This window comes from Ailuropoda melanoleuca, chromosome 1 (genome assembly GCF_002007445.2).
Source record: "Ailuropoda melanoleuca isolate Jingjing chromosome 1, ASM200744v2, whole genome shotgun sequence".
Lineage (NCBI taxonomy): Eukaryota > Metazoa > Chordata > Mammalia > Carnivora > Ursidae > Ailuropoda > Ailuropoda melanoleuca.
In genome coordinates, this window is record NC_048218.1 from 129676125 (window position 1) to 129696449 (window position 20325).

Consider the following 20325-nt stretch of genomic DNA (forward strand, 5'->3'; position numbering starts at 1 on the left):
GGGGCGGTGGGAGGGGGAGCTTCGTGACCTGACTGAGGGGCTGGAAGGCAAGGGGAGCCTGGCTGAGCAGAGCCGGGAGGGAGGTAGGGGCCAGAACATGCAGGGCATCGACAGCCTTGTGACGGGTCTGATCTTTACCCTGCAAGAAATGGGGTGCCACTGAAGGGTCTTAAGCAATGTGCAGATAGATCAGGTTTGTGTTTTGAGAAGGAACCCATCTTACCTAACAGAGTAGGNCTTTACCCTGCAAGAAATGGGGTGCCACTGAAGGGTCTTAAGCAATGTGCAGATAGATCAGGTTTGTGTTTTGAGAAGGAACCCATCTTACCTAACAGAGTAGGGGGAGGCCAATACAAGGTGATTGTACTTCAAAACTTTCATAGGCCTTCATAACATACACACTTACTTAAACGTGCTTTCTAGATGTCTGGGCTTAGAGTATGGCGTATTTTAATAGAAGTACAGACCTCGGTGGGAAGGAGTGGGGGAAGAATAGGAGGAAACTGAGGAATATTGAAGTAGGTACTTTGTCCTTCCTGGAAAAGACTATCCCCATTTTCCAGAAGAGTAAAATGGACTTTGTTAAATAACTTGCATGGTATGCGGACATGCTGTCATTCTTTCAGTTGCTAGGGCTGACTCAATTGGTCCCTCGGGCCAGGAAAGCACNCTGTCTACTGCGCCCCGGGGCAGGAAAGTCCCTCCCCCCCCCCCCCCCCCAGTGCGTGTGTCCCAGAAACTGCCCAGAGAAGCCTGGTATTTGAGGCTCTGGAGCAGCTGTAAGCTCTTGACTGGTAACTTGTCCAAGGTCAGAGCTAGAGAGCCAGTGAGGTGGTGAGTCAGTCAGTCTATGAACATCAGTCAGCCAGGCTCCTGCTCTTTTTCCTGCCCTGTATTTCCTTTCAAGGAAGAAACAAGCTGTGGAAAAAGGAAAGGGAACAAGATAGGGAATGGACTAGGAAGTCAGTAAGACAGGTAGACGCTTCCCTCGAAGAGTCATCAGGGTAAGGAAGCAACCAAGTGGGCTAGAGACAATGAAAATATCTCAGACGAGCCAACGGAAAACAAGTGAAGTGCACACGGTTCTTCAGCGTATGACGGTGACCAGAGGCTTCAGACTGAGACAGACCCACTGATGGGCGTATATTGCTATTTTTACCCAACTTTTTCCCCTGGGAGATTGTGTGTGAGAGAGTCTCTTGTTGCTAAGGGAGACAGTCTTGCTGCTTCGTTTCTCTGGATTCAAGGGCATATTAATTCAAGACACTGTGTCATGCCATTCAAGCTCATGGCAGAATATGAGCACGATGTGAAAAGGGCTCCTCCCCAAATTCAGGCAGAGCCTCCAGCTGGGCAGGCTCCCTCTTTTATGGGCCAGACAAGCGCCCTCGGTCTCGGGGAAGATAAGGTAGGATTCTTCAAAGTGGCCACCAGGAATCTGCATACTATTAAATGTGTCCCCTCCCAGAGCAGACCCCTTTTAACATCTTGGCCAGAGACGACAAACACAAAGGAATCTATCTGAGCCACCAAAATAGGTTTCCTGGGAATGAAAACCAAGCTTTAAAATTTCAAGCACAAAGATGAGGCATGAGAGCAGATTACGCAGGTTCTTCTCAGCATGCCCATTTCTAGGGCATTTCACACATTTCTGCAGTGGTGCCTTCTAACAGCACACGGGCCATCTGGGAACAGTTTTGACTGGCTGCAGTGGGACCCACAGGTGTAGTACCCGCAGGAATAGGACCAGCCTCAGCCTCCGTGCCCACAGCCACTTCACCTTCTTCTTGCCCTAGTATCTGTGTACAACAGTGATAAAATTAAGGTAGCTGTGATCCACACATAGCCTGCAGACTTGTTTTGTTTTGCATGCACACCTTTTTAAAATTAAAAACACTTTTTCAAGTCTGGTTGATTCTTAAAAATATGGATTTTTGCTTTCTCTTGAAAGATCAAAGACTTAGAAGGAAGAAGCCAGCATCCCTCTGATAAACAGTTGGCCCGGGCTCGTACTGGCTGCTCCTCGGAAGGGGCAAGGGCTCTCCATGCTTCACACATTCATGTTCCCTCCCAGGCCCAGGCAGGTGTGTGAATGTGGGACCCTCCCTCCCTCTTTCTGAGACTGTGGACCCAAGCAGAGCTTCAGCGCTGCTGAGGTGGCAAAGGGTAAGGAGAACACCATGTTTTTCTCTGCCCAGAACCCAGTAGTGAGTGCATCACGGGGGCATTAGGAGCATGCAGACTTAGCCCCTTGTCTGTGGAGTTCTCAGGCAAGCCTGTAGCAGGGGCAAGGACTTATTAGAAATCAAGAATAAACAACTAACCAGAAATTTAAAAATTACAAAAATAAGAGCACCTTCTAAATAACCTACGAGTCAAAGAGGAAATCACAGTAGAAATTAAAATATATGTAGAGCTTAAAATGATAAACATACTACATATCAAATCTACAGCCTTAAATGCATACATTATTAATAGAAATGAAGAAAAATGTCGAATTACTGATCTAAGCATCCAACTTAAGGAACAATAAAAATAACAACAGAGTAGAAGAAAATGGAGGGAGAGAAATACTAAATATAAAAACAGTAATGAATGAGCAAGAGAACAAATATGTAAGCTGGTTCTGTAAAAGAATAAAAAAACGGACAAATCTCTGGCATGATTAATAAAGATAAAACAAAGAATGTGCAGATAAACAGCAGTCAAATAAATGAGATGGGGGAGATAAAAACAAATACTTCAGACATTAAAAATATAATAAGATAATATTATAAACACTTTGGAAACTAAGATGGAATAGGCAAATTATTAGAAAAAGGAAATTTATAAGAATTGACTCAAAAAGAAATAGAAAACCTGAAGAATACCCTAGTTCTAATAGAAATGTAATTAGTGATTTAAAATTTTCACATGAAGAAAGCACACCAGGTTTGGATGGATTTACAGGCTCATTCTATCAAACATGCAAGGGTAATTCTCAACTTACATAAGCCTTCCCAGACAGCAACAACAATGACAACCACAGAAAGGATTATTCCTTCTCATTTTATAAGGGCAGAATAACATTAATATCAAAATCATTCAACAACACTACAAGAAAAAAATTCAGCCTGACCTTATTCAAGAACAAAGGTACAAATATCCTAAAGGGATTATCAGAAACTGAATTGAGCAAGGCATAAAATGATCATTATGGATACATAGGATTTATCAGAGGAAATCAAGAGTGATAATAAAAAAAATTAATATGATTAATCATTAATCAGCATGAAAAAAGATCATATGATACTTCCCATAGAATGATATGGAAATAGTACATAAAATTCACCATGAATTCCTAATAAACTCTCTAGCAAACTGGTCATAGAATTGGGAACATTCTTAATCTGATAAAGGTTATGTATATAAACTCGTTAAACATTACGTTTGGTGGTGAAATGTTAGAAACATTCCTTTTAAGATTAGAAATAGAACAAGAGTGCTTGCTTTGACCATTTAGAGTCACATTGGAAGTTGAACATGTGCAGTAAAATAAGAAAAAAAAAGTAAAAGAACTTAAAAGAACTCTCATTATTTGCAGAAAATGTGTTTACCTATGTAGAAAATCCAGAGGTAGCCACAGATAAATTACTTGAATTAATAAAAAAGTTTAGTAGTTTTGCATGATACGATTGACCAACATGCAAAGATCAATTCTGTTTCTTTTCACTGGTAACAGTTTAACTTACTATTACATTAAAAATACTATATATAGGGGTGCCTAGGTGGCTCAGTTAGTTGAGCGTCTGACTCTTGATTTAGGCTCAGGTCATGATCTCAGGGTTGTGAGATTAAGCCCCCACTGGGCTCAGTGCTGAGTGCAGAGCCTGCTTAGGATTCTCTCTCTATCTCCCCCTCCCCTATGTTCATGCACGCTGGCTCTCTTTCTCTCTCTCTAAAAGAAAATAAAAATAAAATAAATAAATAAAAATACTATATATAAGAACAAAAACGAAACAAAGTGCCTAGAATCAATCCAGCAAAATATTTGCAGGTATGTTATGGAAAAAACTATAAATTTTGAGCAGTTTATAGAAAACCTAAATAAATGGATTCTATCATGTTCTCGGATAGAAAGATTCAATATTATGAAGATTATAAAGCTTTCCCACATTTTTTATAGATTCCAAACAATTCCAATAAAAATCCTAATAGGACAAGCAAATTCTAAAAATTTATATGGAAGGGCAAAGATCCAAGAACATCCAGACACGCCTGAAGAATTAAGATGTGTGTCCAGGGACGAGAGGATGGGCATTTTTTCTATCAAAAGTCAAGACTTAGTAAAAGGTAGATAATTAGAGTGTCGTGTCGATGTAGGCATAGACAAATAGAACAGCAGAACACTGTAAATAAGCTATAAACAGACCATTACATATAGGAATTTTATTTATTATAGGGCTATCATTGCAGATTGGGGGAAAATGAGGGGACATTCAACAAATGATGCTGTGACAGGTAGTTATCCATACAGAAAAACTGAAATTGGGTTTCTTCCTTATTCTACACAGAGAAATCAATTCTAGGTGATTAAAGACTTAGAAATGAAAAGCAAAACTATAAAACTTTTAGAAAAAGATATATGAAATCTTTAGAAATATGAGTTAAGGAATCATTTTTTTCAAAGGTGACACAGGAAGTAGAAACTATGAAGGAAAGGGTTTATCAAGTCAATTACACTAAAATTAAGGCTTTCTATTTACAAAAGTGCATCAAAAAGAAAGTGAAACTACAAGTCGTAAACTGGAGTATATTTGCAAAATAGCAATTGATGAAAAACTATCACCAAGCACATATGAACACTTCCAAAATTGATATGAAAGAAGAAACAATTCAACGGAAAATACATGAACAGGCATTTTCATTTAAGAGAAAACACAAAAGCTCAATAAACAAGAGAAGATGATGAACACCATTTTTAATCCAGAAATGCAAATTCAAACCTAAATGATGTGTCATTTTCTACCTGCCAGAATGAGAATTTAAAAGCTTGAAATACAAGTTTTATGAGGATGTATAGTAGGGGAAACTCTTTTACATTGTTCATATGTGTATAAATTTGTATACCACTTAGGAAAATATTTTTGTGTAATTTAGTTAAGTTAAATTTGTGCCCACCTAGGTATATAGCCTAGTCTAGAAAAATTTTTGCCTATGTGCAGCAGGAAATACATATAAGAATTGTATTAGTTACAAAAAGCTCAACTCAAATGTCCATTGACATGGGAAATCTCAGATCTCCATGGATAACTAGACTGTAGCATATTCATACAATGATTTGCAGTAGGGAAAATAAGTGAACTATGGCATCATGAGTCAACTTGGATGAGTCTTACGAATATAAAGTATAAAAAGCAAAGCACAGAGAAGGACATGAGTGATATGATTCATTTATATAAAGTTCCCAAAGTCTGCAAAACTAAATAATACAGTTGAGAGATACACACATATGTAGTAAAACTGGAAGGAATGATAAGAGTTTGTTTAGAGTGGTGGTTCTCTGGGGGCTGGAGTGTGTGGAGAAGTTGAGTCAAGGGAGATTGGTTGTATTCTGTTTTTTTAAGCAGGGCTATGGGTTTGCGGGTGCTTGAATCACTGTTAGTGTTTACACCTACTAAATATGTTAGAAATATTCTTCTAAATGGTTTTATGTTTAATAAAAACAATATGTAAAATAGAATACTTTTATTTTGTAGTTATAGGCTAGTCATGTCTAGACCACAGGAGCGATGATACATTAAAAAACAGCTATCAGGGTCACCTGGGTGGCGTAGCCGGTTAAGCGTCGACTTTTGGTTTCGGGTCAGGTTGTGACCTCATGATTAGCATGGCGTCTGAATGAGATTCTCTCCCTCTCCCTTTGCCCCCCCTCACTCATGCTTTCTCTCTCTCTCTCTCTCTAAAATAAATAAATAAATCTTAAAAAAAACCCCACAGCTATCAGGGAGGATGTGGAGACAGGGGAACCCTCTTAACACTGTTGGTGGGAATGCAAACTAGTGCAGCCACTCTGGAAAACAGTATGGAGGTTCCTCAAAGAATTTAAAATAGAACCACCCTGTGATCCAGCAATTGCACTACTAGCTATTTACCCAAAGGATACAAAAATACTGGTTAGAAGAGACACATGTACCCCGATGTTTATAGCATCACGATTGACAACAGCCAATCTATGGAAAGAGCCCAAATGTCCATCGACTGATGAATGGATAAAGAAGATGTGCATATATATATGTAAGTATTACTCAGCCATCAATAAGAATGAAGTCTTGCCATTTGTAATGACATGGATGGAGCTAGAGTGTATTGTGCAAGCAAAATAAGTTAGTCAAAGAAAGACAAATACCATATGATTTCACTCATATGTGGAGTTTAAGAAACAAAAACAAATGATCATAAGGGAAAAAAAGAGAGGCAAACCAAGAAACAGACTCTTAAGTATAGAGAACAGACTGATAGTTACCAGAGGTGGGGCAGGGGTGGGAGGATGGGGGAAATAGGTGATAGGGATTAAGGAGTGCAGTTGTTGTGATGAGCACTGGGTGTTAAATGTTAAGTATTGAATCACTAAATTGTACACCTGAAACTAGTATGATACTGTATGTTAACTAGCTGGAATTTAAATAAAAGCCAAAAAAAAAAAAAAAGATGGATAAGCATTATCTTTTTTGCACATTGTTTGGTCTACCAAGATTTTTTAGGTTACCCTGAGGCCCACTGCAGGCAGACTTGTACATATGAATTTGAAGAAGGTAAGCCATTTTATAAATAAGCTTATGTGATGCTAAAAAGGCATATACAATTGTTACACAGTTGTTAAGGTGATGAAGCTAAAAAATGGTGTTTTTTTTTATAACAGAAAGTATGTTTTATGGAAATGGGGAATATGTTATGTTTTGTGGAAACAGGAAAATCTTTTACCTTTTCAAGAGCAAACTTGGTCTCCTTTCAGGTTCTCTTTGACCTTGAATGTTAGACCTTATTTACGTGATTAGAACTACTATCCTTTCCTCCAAATGTCTCTTGATTTCTTAAGATCTCCTGCTTCACCAGTAAATTATTTTGTATATTCATTATTCTTTGCCTGTGTTTCCTATTTACTTGCAGTTTTTAATTACATTGTGTCCCTAAGAGCTTTGTACCGCAGATTTATTCGACAGTACAAAAAATTTTATCCCTCTCAACTTTATTAGACTATTTCACAAACTTAAAAACACTCTTCTTTTTAACACATATCCATAATAGTTTCTAATAATTTCTTTTACTTTTCCTTAAAAACCGAATGTCGTTTGTATTTTTCTTATCAGCCTTCCCGAATGACTAAAGAAAAGCAATCAGACATGATGGTTATGTTTCTATTTTCTATTCCCTGTATTTTCTGCATTTACAGATTATGTTTTGTCTGCTCAATTTTTTTTTAAGAGAGAGCGAGCACACATGCACATGGAAAGGGGAGGGGCAGAGAGAGAGGGAGAGAGAATCCTAAGCAGGTTCCACGCCCAGCATGGAGCCCAACACAGGGTTTGATCTCACGACCCTGAGATCATGACCTGAGCTGAAATCAAGAGTCAGACACTCATCTGACTGAGCCACCAGGTGCTCTGGACATGCTTTAAAAATGTGTGTCTGTGCCATAGTTTCTTAGAATCCCCAGTGTCAGGAGGGTGTCCTTACACGGATGCTCACCCTTCCTCTAGCCCCACTGCACCTGTCTTTCTTGTACTACTAAACAGGCACACACCACCACTGTCCTACAACGAAGGCTATCGTGAAAGACCCAGGAAAAGTCTCAGGTTCAGAGGCCAACACCACCTGGTGCAATAACTAAGTGTTCAAAAGTGCTATTATTTATACCCCTGCACCAAGAGCCCAGTAATTCATTAGTTGTTACAGGAAATGATTTTTCAGAATCACCCAGCTCTTTGACAGTAATTCTGATTTCAGCAATTCTATTATGCTGTGTTTCATCTCAGATATCCAGCTGTGATCAGATCATTACCTGGCTTTTTCCTTCTGTTTCTGATCATGAAAAGGGGGAGGGGGAATACACTCTTTCCAATACTTATTTTTTTTTTTTTAAGATTTTATTTATTTGATAGAGATAGAGACAGCCAGCGAGAGAGGGAACACAAGCAGGGGGTGGGAGAGGAAGAAGCAGGCTCATAGCAGAGGAGCCTGATGTGGGGCTCGATCCCATAACACCGGGATCACGCCCTGAGCCGAAGGCAGACGCTTAACCGCTGTGCCACCCAGGCGCCCCTCCAACACTTATTTGACCATAAAGTGGGTGTGTGTTTAGTTTGTGCACAGAGGAAATGATGGATTAAGACTGAAGGTGAAGGGATCACATTAACAAAGAGAAATGTGCCTTCGTGTTTTAAAGGCTGCAAAGAAGCTGGTGCTAGCTTCTCTGCGTCTTGAGCTTATTTCTAATGATAACCCATGAATCTCTTGTCCACCTATTTTTCGCAGGAGTCTTGGAACTTTACAACCAAGCCATAATATCCATGGAGTGAAGTTACCTTATAAACATCACCTGCACAGATGATTAAGATCTGTGTATATATCTGGGCCCCAGTGGTATCAAGGGGGAATCCTATAGTAAGATGAAAAATGGGTCCCTGGTTGATTTTACAGTAAAATTTCCAAATTGGTAACCTATATATTATCCAATTTATGCATTAGTTTAAAATAATCAAATCACCGAGTCATGCAGATATTGATCGATCCTGGTCCTTGCCAAAATAATTTAAACGCATCTGTAAATTACAGATTATTGCCAATTCCTGATAAGCACAGATGAAGGTAGAAAACAGTAGCTTAAGTGATTAAAATTTGATCATAAACACTAAAGCAAGATCTGATTTAATTATGCGCTATGTTGAAGAACAACCATGCAGATATAAAATGTTACCTAATTCTGACAGTAGATAATATGAACACCTTTGAACTTATGTGGTGAAGTTGCCCCTTTCCCTGACAGGCAGTTAGTCACCCTGGACAAATTCTCCACTGGTCCATGACTGAGAAAACCCCCCAAAACATTTGAGTATTAAATACAATCCATAAAGAGCAGAAGAAAGTCTTCTATCCATCCCTGCTAAGTTTCCAGCCTTAATTTAAAGATTGGAGATAAAATCAACCAGTAAAATTTTATCCATGGGATTTTTGTGACTCCCAAGTGGTTCTTTTTCTTTGAGAATTAAGTGCTAGAAATATATATATTCTAGTCCCATATAAACTAACCCATATTATCTCAAACTGGCCATAATAACTCCTTTTAGATAGCTTGTACACAGAAGAATAGTTTGCTCCATAAAACTGGCATGAAAAATTATAAAATATTGCTTATTTTTATAATCTGTGAAAAGAAGTTAAAACACCGTTTTCTGAAACCCAGGTAGAGGACTCATTTTTATCACTTGCCAGAAGAAAAAGCATCTTTCATAAAATCGAGCACCTGCCTACAGAATTCTAAATCTGTGTTTACATGGATTTAAAAACCTCAGTTAAACTGCTGAACAGGATGGAACTCTCCTTCGACAAGACCTGGGGGGAATTAGCAAAGCCTGAGCCATACACATCCTATCTTTGTCATACCTTGTCAAGTCAGCTTCCCTCTGGCTCAGGTAGAAGTTCTCAAACTTCACCTTGCATCAGACTCACCAGGGGGTGAATCAGACAATATTGACCCCACTCCTGGAGCTTCTGATTCAGTAGGTCTGCAGTGGGGCTCAGAATTTGCATTTCTAACATGTTCCCAGATGATGCTGAGGCCGGGGACCCAGCAGAGAACTACTGCTCTGGCTTGAATTCTCTGAGAAAGAATATTCTTTTTACAGAAGAGTACTTCTATATTTAGGCTTCTATGCCTTGGGAGTACTGTACATATTAGCAGCCATTTAGACCATTTGTTAAAAACATGGCCACCATTTGGAACCCACACAGGCCATGTCTGAAGTCCACTGTGGGAGTGGGTGGGCTATCCTCTCTCCTAGGGGTCTGGTCCCTTTACTCATTGCCTTCTGGCTGTGTTGGCTTTCACCTGCACTAAAAAGATTTTGGTTTATTTAATCCCTTGTGAGTTGGCTTTGCAGCATGTTAAGAAAGTGCCCTTCTGTGTTTAGGGAAGCTGGCTGGCCTAAACGAAAACCCTATATAGATGGGGTAAGGGGAGGCTCAGGGCAGGGGCTGTCAGGCTCTTGAGTCAGCCATTGCCTGGGTTCAAATTCCAGCTTGGATACTTGGATACCCAGTTGTCCAAGAATTGTGAAGGAAGGAGAAAAATTGACATGATTTATGTTCTTCCTACTTTTGCACTGTGGATGATTCACTGACTCGGGAATGAAAATCACAGAAATGGAAGACTTGGCAGTAGGAATAACAGATGCACTTGGTTATTTGGGAACAAGTAGCTGGTAAAGCTCAGCTCAAGAATCTGAGGTTCCAGAAGCCAAGAACCACAGCTTTTCTGTATTAACTTAAAGGACAAAGAGGGAGGGCAAGAATGAATTCCAGATTTTATTTATAATAGCTAACCTTTATTATGTGTTTACCAATGGCCATTTTGCAGAAAGAGAGGCAGAGAGAGACACTGACTAATATTCTATATTGTTACTGAGTTTTTTCTTGTACCTTTAGATGAAGTCAGTTACCCATGAATCAGATGCCTCAAAACCGCCTATACATCAAAAATCCACCCCAACTTACACTCTAACTGGAAAATGCCACCATTTTTAAGGTCAGCGTGTATACAAGAAGCCTAGTCCCCTTTTTTCTTCTGGCATCAAAGCCAAAAGACCCGTCAACACAGGAGAAATCTTTCCAAAGAAACACAGAACCATTTGATTCATAAACTTGGAGAAAAGAAAGCAAAAAACAAATTTCCAAAGATTTACTCTCAAATGAAAACTAAATACCATTAAGCTGTAGGAAAAGTTATGGATCAGCATTTTTAGTTCAAACTATTTCTTCGGTTATTTGTACATTTTCTTTAGTTTGCTCTTCAGAGAAACCGCATCTTTAAAACACTACAATGAGATTTGCCAATTGGAAGGCTTTACATAAGAAAATGAGAAATAATATAATTCTTAAATAACGTTTGACCAAACCTTTAGAAAACTGAGTCATGCAATGGAAAGAAGGCAAACCCTATGCCGAGACTGCTTTGGCGCTCTGATACTATCGCGGGTTCTTCTTTCAGAATTAAGCAGTTCTATAAAAAGAGATTATTCTTACCCTCATCCTTCCATTCCTTATCGCGGGCCCATCTTCTGCCAATCTCAACACGTACAAATCCATTTTGTATTCCCTTCCTCCACGAATGCTGAATCCAAATCCTTTGGCTCCTTTCTCCATGTCCACAGTGAAATAATCAAAATCCTTTAGAGTTGGGGAGAAAATGGAATAAGCAGTTGTTTAATATTAGAGAAACTTCTGTGGTCAGTCTCTCTGTTCTCCTCTCCTATAGTTAATGTGTCCCCAGTGATGTGATATTGAGAGAAAAAGTAATCTGACTTCACCATCAAGTAAAAGGCAAGACAAAATTCCAAAGGTTCAAGCGGATCCAAATGCAGTTAACTTGGTCAATAAAAGAACTACTGCAGAGCGTGTTTACTTTGGTATCTATCCATCTGTTTACTTGGCAAATGTATAATGACTGCATATAGGCCTGAGTGATATTATCTCTCCTTTGAGTTTTCTCATTCACTGCTATTAAGCACCATAAACAAATGTATCAGAGTTTTGTGTGTGTGTGTGTGTGTGTGTGTGTGTGTGTGTGTGTGTGAATTATGGGTTTGCTCATTAGGAAACTGAAATGTAATGGGGTCTCTGAGGTACCTGGGGCTGCCTATAGTCCGCCAGAGGGTACTGCCTGGTGTCAGGGGAGTGCTGCCTGTAGTCCAGCAGGGGAGGCTGCCTATAGTCCAAGGGTGGGGGTTGCTGGTAGTCCCCTCCCGGGGGCTGCCTGTAGTCCAGCGGCGGCTGCCTGTAGTCCGTGAATGGAGGCTGTCGGATGTCTGGTTTCACATCTTGCCTCGCTTTCACTTCTGACCTGTAACTAGATAAATGGAAATGGGATTTGCTCTCATAGCTCAGCATTCTGAGGAGAATAGAGCGATCACATGACCTCTAGGCACGTGTGGGTCACACCTCTTGGTGGTCCTTTCGTGGGTTCTGGAATTTGAGAAAATTATAAATGATAAGTATTATTTAAAAATCTTTGACAAATGCCATATCGTATACTTTTCATGTGGCTGCATAAGAAATCAAGGTGAACATGACGGCTCAACCAGGGCTTTGTGGAAAAGGAGTTAGGGATATCTCTCTTTGACTTTGGCCACTTAAAAACTTGTACAACTGTAGCAAATCTAGGGAGCTAAACACTTAACTATATCTCAAAATATCAGTCTGTCTCAACACCAGTGAACCAACTCTATCAACCTCTCTCTCTCTCTCTCCCACACACCATTCATTACTTCATGAAAGCACAACTGAAGCAATCTCTAAATACTCTATAAATACATAATTAAGGGGTATTTTAACCTGCTAGGTTGGGTCTTTTTGACTATCTCATAGAGGTTAAAGGACTGATAGCAAAGTCTAATCACCAGCTACAAGGCAAGTAGAAAGTCACTGGGTCATTCCTAAGAGTAGAAACATACTACACAGAGTTTAAATATTAGGCTATAACTGGCAGATCAGTATCAGGTGCTATTATCAGATACTATCATGGCCATAAGATGAAAGGGAAGGCAAACATGTTTATGTCCAACATTTGTGTCTTTGTTTCTAGATATTACTTACAGTAGCTCCTCCCCCCATCCATGGGGGTTACGTGCCAAGACCTCAGTGGTTGTCTGAAACTGCAGATAGTACTGAACCCTGTATATACTATGTTTTTTCCTATACATACACACCTATGATAAAGTTGAATGTATAAATTAGGTACACTGAGAGATTATCAACAGTAACTAATAATAACAAAGAAAAATTATAATAATATACTGTATTAAAGTTATGTGAGTGTGGTCTCTCTTTCAAAATATCTTATTGTCCTGTACTCACCCTTCTTGTGATGATGTGAGCTGACAAAATGCCTGCGTGATGAGATGAAGTGAGGGGCATGACCTAGGCACTATGATTACATTGTGCAGCATGAGGCTAGGCTATTACTGACCTTCTGACAATATGTCAGAAGAAGGCTTATCTGCTTCCTGACTGTGGTTGACCTCAGGTAACTGAAACCATGGAAAATGAAACTTCAGATTAAGGTGGGGGAGGGGGGGCTATTGTACTCCTAAAATAAATATAGAAACCAAAGCTAGTTGTTTAGTGCTGTTCCGTGAATCCAAACTGCTCTAAACTGAAGGGCTTCCCAGTTCCAAAAGGACACTAACATAGCTAATGCCTACCATTATGGGATCATTAATAAGGGAAACTGAAAAGTTACCCCCATAGTATAAAGGCCACTTAATGCTATAATTCACTATTGTCACAGCCACAGTCCACACTGAGCTGCTCAGAAATTCAGGAAAATCAAAAAGAATACATTCTATCTAATGACAATTTTATCTAAAATTAATATAGAGGGTCTGAGGAATTGCGAAAATATTTAGGACCAAGGAAAAACTCAAATGTGTCAGGAAAACAAGATCAAAACCAGTAAATTTTTTACCTTTAAAACCAGATTTTTTTTTTAAACTGGCTTATGGTCTCACTGATGCTGATTATGACTAAATATTTTTAAAAATCACTCACCTAAACAATTGCCATTAGTGCAATCTAATATTTGATGAGGACACACTAAGAATGTACAGCCATGGATATATTTATCTGGGGTTTTGGAGGGGGGTTAGTAATATTGTTATTTCAATTAACACTTCGAGCAGGTCCCGTTTGTTACTTAACCCTGCAGATGTAACACATTCCTCTTAGGAACTGCACAATTTGGGCTCTGCTTTATACCTCAGCAAGGTGTCCACTCACCAACTGGGAGTGTGCATGCTGAGAACGGAATTATTGAAATACGCTTTGAATAAGATGCTTAACCACACAAATGCATGAGTTAAACAAAAGGAACCGACTGGCCAGCATTTGTTGGCATATGTCGATGCCTTCCTAGAAAACTGTTTGGATGGACGGCACTGGAGGAGATAATGCTAAGTGAAATAAGTCAAGCAGAGAAAGACAATTATCATATGATTTCTCTCATCTATGGAACATAAGAACTAGGAGGATCGGTAGGGGAAGAAAGGGATAAAGAAAAGGGGGGTAATCAGAGGGGGGAATGAAACATGAGAGACTATGGACTGTGAGAGGCAAACTGAGGACTTCAGAGGGGAGGGGGTGGGGGAAGGGGATAGCCTGGTGATGGGTAGTAGGGAGGGCACGTATTGCATGGTGCACTGGGTGTTATACGCAACTAATGAAGCATCAAACTTTACATCGGAATCTGGGGATGTACTGTATGGTGATTAACACAATATAATAAAATAAAATTAAAAAAAAAACAAAAAAAAACCTGTTTGGTAGATGAGACATAATGTTGTTTTGAGTCACTTTATTTTCATGATCCATCTGGCAGGGGTATGCCATATCCATTACGTGCTCCCTTTCCAACCAGATGTTGGAGCCACAAGGTGCAGCAAAAGAGGGTGAAATGCAGAGTTTCCCCGGAGATTACACAACAGTCCAGAAGAGCAACTGTAAGATGCAATGGCCGTCATCCACGCCTGCCTTCTGGCGCTCAAACTGCATTTGACCTCAGTGCCAAGGGTCAAGGATTTTATGTTGAATTGCACATTGAAGAGTCTTTAATAAGGAAAATATACTTAAGTTTTTATGAGTATTGCCAACTCTTAAGTGAACGATACCCTGGCTTGGGCAAAAATTACATTGCTTTGAATGTATGAAACGCTCTATTTTCAGGAAAACTCAGGATTATTAGAAAAAAATATATAGCCTTTTTAAAATCCCTTTCCTCGTGAAAGGTCATCAGTATAACTCTTTGCAGTTATTAATTCTATTATTAAAGAGATTTTAGAAATAATAAAACCAGATTCCTAGTGGTAAAATCTAACAGAATTTTATGGTATGAGCAAGTTCTAGAACCAGGAAACATTGCCCGTGGTAGGGGATCTTGGGATGGGATTTTGCCTCATGTGAGCCTTTTAAGAATTCCTTCCAGCCTTAAGCATCTAGGGTTCAAAGTCTGAAAGAAGTCAATTTCCAATGCTCTTCCACGGACCTTGCCATTTAAGACACAAATACTAATTGCCCTAGCCGGGGAAGGTGAACTCTGCTATTTATACTTTGTTTTGAAATATATTACATAATGGCTCTTTAGTTGTTTTCAACAAATGCTTCTCCTCTAATACTGCTTTGCTCATGTCTGTATTAAAATTATTTTGTTTCCTGAGCATACACCAAAAGGATGTTAAGGGAAGATAAATAAGGAGAAGTATGCAGGGTTTCAGTAGGAAGCCAAACTGAGAGTAAATAAGATGGGATAAAATATTCAGTCATCCTAAATCCTAAAGTAAAAATTTGCAAGCAGATTGCCATTTAATTTTGTCCCACTTTTCCGGGGAACCTGGCTTGATTTGACATGAAGGTAGGTGGGTACTTCTTCGTACAAATGAACTAATAGGAGACGCATCCTGGGTGCTTGGTGCTTGGCACACAAGCTACCTTGGAGACATCTCCTGCCTGATCTAGAGAAAGGCAAAGAGTTCCTGATATCCTGACCATCTTTATTTTTTTTATTTTTATTTTTTATAATAATTTTTTATTGTTATGTTAGTCACCATTCAGTATATCCTTAGTTAATGCTGCTAGGAAAATGATTCTGGTATCCATAAGATTATCAATCTCGTCATTCATATGTAAACGAGCCACTCGATTGCTAACAATCCACTGTGAAGCCAGGAAACAAGAGAGCCAAGAGAGGTCCCTCTAGGAGTTGGCACTTTTCAGGCTTTTAATATTGGTGAAGCAACAACGCTAAGAACTCTGGGAAAATCCATTGGTGATTTATAAAAAATTTGAATCAGGTTAACTGTTAATCCTCAGATTAGGAAATATTTTATTTTGTAGTCAAGACAAAAAATATTCCAAAGACCGTTGCTTCTCTGCTTGGGGCCAACGAGTCCCATTTGTGAGCTAATAGCAGTTGGGGGCATGATTGTGACCTTGCCCAAATGTTATTCTCCCCACTGAATCATAACACGACAGGGATGAGATTACCCACCCCAAAGCTAGAAGCAAGAGCCCACACCCAGGGGAGTCTGACTCTGGAAAAGTGAGATGGAATTGTGGCTGGGAGATTAACAGTCAGTGGCAGAGCCATCAGAAGAGTCTGGAGCTGGCTCAGCGACCGTGTGCACTCAGCCCCTTCCTCCTGAGTCCAAAGGGGGTCCCGGGGAAAGCCAGCGCAATCTGTTGAAACCGCACACAGTGAAAGCAAACACATCGGGGGCTTCTTACTGAGGCACCCACGACTTACTCCTCCTACGGGTGGTCAAATTCTTACCTCCCTATCATATGCTTTATTGTCTTTAATCTTTTTTCTTCCCTGGAATAGATTAAACCCATACACAGCTGAGGACAACAGACATTTCCTTTTCTATGAAAGCAAATGGGGGAGCTCCGAGCAGGGCTTTCTGGAAATAACACCTGTGGCAGAGGGAAAATATTTGCCTTGCAACTGTGTGAGTGATGGCCCCACAGAGTTCTGGGACTTGGAAATTGGGTCTCACTTCATCTTCACCAACATGGGAGGCAGGAGCTGGGAAGCAGATGCTCAGAAAACATTAGAATTATGGAAAAGACCGGTGAGGGTTTTATACATGGAGATGTTCCTGTGGGTTGTTCTGTTTTTCTCCTCTGAGAGAGGGGACACAACATGGGAATGTGTCTTCAGTCAGTTCTCTTTGTGGCCAACTGAGAGGCCTTGGAAAGCAAATCCAGTGACATCAGTCTTCAGCATGAAACCCATTCCAGTGACTTCTCACTACATTTAAGGTAGAAATTTTGAACATGCTTCCAAGACCCTGTAGGTGGGCCCCTACCGCTCTCACTGGCTTCATCTCAAACCGTGCTCCCTGACCTCTTTCCTCACTACACTGACCTTATTTCCACCCCTTTCACGGTTGCACGCTCCCTCCTCCCTCCTGCCAAAGGGCCTTTGTCTATGTTCTTCATTTCGGACTCTCTTCAATGTGCTTTTCAGCTTAGTTAACCCCTACTGATCTATAATTGCTCATTGTTTCTCCAGGAAAGGTTCTCTTGTTGTGAAGAACGGATGCTTGTATTTGCTAATAAAACCACACTTGTGACACACACACCATCTCAAAATCACAGAAAGGCACATAGAGCGATTTCTACTTATGAAACTTTCTCTTCTGCCTGTGTCCTGTCCTGTCCCAAACTCTCCTTCTCCCCGCATCCCTCCCCTCTCCGAGTCAGAAAAGCCAGGGAAAACTTTACCTATTTTCATGTCCTTGCAGCTGAAGTGGTTGAGGAGGAGCTGGCTGGGCAACAGGACTGTTGGGGGTGGCCGGGCTCGGCTGGGCCACAGGACTCTGCTGGGCCATCGGGCTCTGCTTCTCTGAGCTAGGCGCCGAGGCTGGGCTGTTGAGCTCTGCAAAGGGGAGCCAAAGTGGCAAATGCAGTCAGGTTGGCATCTGATAAAGGGCAAGAGGTGGCCAGAGGTGGTAACTCTTTGCCGCCTCAGAGGACTCAAGGCTTTGGTTATTTCAGTTTCCATTAGACTTTAAGATGGCAGGTTAAACTTATCAATGATCCAGTCAAGCTCCAGTACCATTCCCAGAATTAGTATTACGTCATTCGTTAGAAGTGTTGCCGAAGGTTATAAACAAGGTTATAAACAGAATCTCTTGTCATTTTGTCAGGAGAAAAGATTATGATAAAAAAAAAAACCATTAAAACAATGAAAAAATAATCCAAAGGAGTAAGCTCTAAAATATATTCTCTTTTCCCAGTGTCACCCACTGACAGAAAACATTTAGGCCACTACTTTTTAGTTGTAATGACAAATCTACTGGCATTCCAAAGTTTGGATAAGGAACTAAATATAACAGAAATCAATGCTTTTCACAATCTTCTCTCTAGTTCCTTGTTAGTCTTATTGTTTAATAATCCCCTGCACTCCATGGTTCTTCAGAAAGAAAAAAGAACATCGGACAGAAGATGTTCATTAAGTTGTTCTTTGTTAAAACGGCTCAGATTTTCCTGTAATAGCATCACATGTTTAATCGAAATCATCTGTATATGATGTGTTAGAAACAGGACAGACATATTTCAGTCTGGGGAAAATGGAAAAGCGAGTCAGGTTTTTAGCGAGCAATTTTGCTTAGAGTTAATTTCCATTGAATATTTTATACATAGTGGTGTCTGCAAATAACAGGTTAAAAACACCATGGTCATTTTCTGTTCTGTTCTTTTTATTTGGTTGGGTGATCAAAGGGAGGCCATCGATTCCTATACAAGCCACTCTTCCCCTTTCTTCTCTGACAGCGCAAATTTTAAAATTTCTTCTCCCCTTAAAGGGTTGCTCAACCTCAGCACTGTTGACAATTTGGGCCAGATAAGTCTTTGCTGCGGGGCTGTCCTGTGCCCTGGAGGGTGATTAGCAGTATCCTCGCCCTCTGCCCCCTAGATGCTGGTAGCCTCCCCATCCCCATCAAAAATGTCTTCAAACCTTGCCAAACATTCCCCAGGAGACAAAATCATTTCAGCTGAGAACCATGGTTTTATATTGAAAGTCAAGTGACTGCTTGGTGCCTCCGTGTCCCACAGCCCCAAGATAGAATCAGGAGACTAAGTAAAACAGAGGGGACCAAGGGGAGCGAACCCATCACTCTCCATGTGGGATGCTACAGTCCACACACCAGTGACCTCCAGGGACTGTGTTCTCAAACGTCATTAATGAGTCAACAGCTACAATCCAATAGTGAACCCACTGTATCTGGAAACGGTGACTTTATGGTGAACAGGTACTTAGATTCTTGTGGCCCTCAAGGCATGGCCATGAGTTGTGATACTCACGACTCTTCAAGCCTCAGGGGTGAGTGCTTATACAGAGAAATTCAGAAGACTAAGTGGGAGTTTAAAATTCTTATCAGATGCAACATTTTCTAAATGAGCTCTCTATACCACAAAACTTCCTCAAGCTTTTCAAAATCAATCTGACTTTGAAGAATCCTCCAGAGCTTAACTGTTAACATGAATACTTTTTTTTTCCTCTCTTTTTCAGATTTGTAACTCGATCATCTCTGTTGAATGGGTTCTGGCTTAATATCACCATAAAAACAGGACTCCCGGGACCGCAGGGGATGATTGAATCCCAGTGTCTTGGGATTCACACTATTTATCTATAATGTCACACGGCTTGATCTCTGAATGAAACTGGTACTGAGTAAACAGGATCTGGGGTGCAAGGGAGTGTGAATTTTTGCGAACGTGGAAATAACAATCAACTTTGGACACTCTGGAACTCCGTGAATGGCAGCCAGGCTCAGGCACTCACCCTCCTGAGGAATGATGCGGAGGGTGACACTGAGACCCGCGTCCTTGATGAGCTTCACGATATCTGCATGAGGCATGTTGATGATGGACTGGCCGTTCACTGCCAAGATCCGGTCTCCCACTTTCAGTTTTGCACAGCGATCTGCGGGACTCCCATCGATGATGCGTCCGATTTTATGGGGCACAGCTAGAACAATCCCCAACAGAACCAGATATCAGGGGTGTTGCCAACACATGTTCTATCTTTGAGTCCCAGCCCCACAGGAAACAATGTGATGTCAGAAATCTTCCTTCCATCAGTAAATCTGCCTTTTGAAATCATAATCACGCCTCCTAAAGGGGGTCCTGTGAGATCAGAATTCCTAAATTCAGGTCCTGTGCAGTAATGGACTAATTCCAAATACATGGACCAGGGGTTCTCAACTTCATCATAATCACCCTAGGATTAAAAATACAGCTCTTTGGGCCTTACCCGAGCCTTGTGCATCAGAATGTCCAAGCAGCACGTGAGAATCATGAATTTTTAAGAAGCTCCTCAAGACATTCTGAGACATACAAAATTTTGAGAACCGCAGGGATAAACTGTTGTGAGCTCATATCATAGAGACAATAATCCACAGTTTCAGAAAGACACAATAAATGCCAAGAATTTAATTTCTACCCTTATCCATTTTACTGAGAGAAGAAAACAGAGAAGAAATCTATATTAACATGGGCTGTCACAGCTGGTGA

The 20325-nt window shown here is 40.4% G+C and overlaps 1 protein-coding gene across 1 annotated transcript in view; it reads right to left on the reverse strand.

Annotated features, from left to right (window-relative positions):
- MAGI2 (membrane associated guanylate kinase, WW and PDZ domain containing 2) overlaps nt 1–20325 on the reverse strand; it is a 1281842-nt gene that overhangs the window by 94653 nt on the left and 1166864 nt on the right. Inside the window, exons 20-23 of the mRNA XM_034641709.1 lie at nt 19595–19780; nt 17533–17686; nt 11884–12103; nt 11281–11424 (exon numbers count right to left, since the gene is read on the reverse strand). Of these exons, the coding sequence (XP_034497600.1) occupies nt 11281–11424; nt 11884–12103; nt 17533–17686; nt 19595–19780 (704 nt within the window). The remainder of the gene's footprint in view (nt 1–11280; nt 11425–11883; nt 12104–17532; nt 17687–19594; nt 19781–20325) is intronic.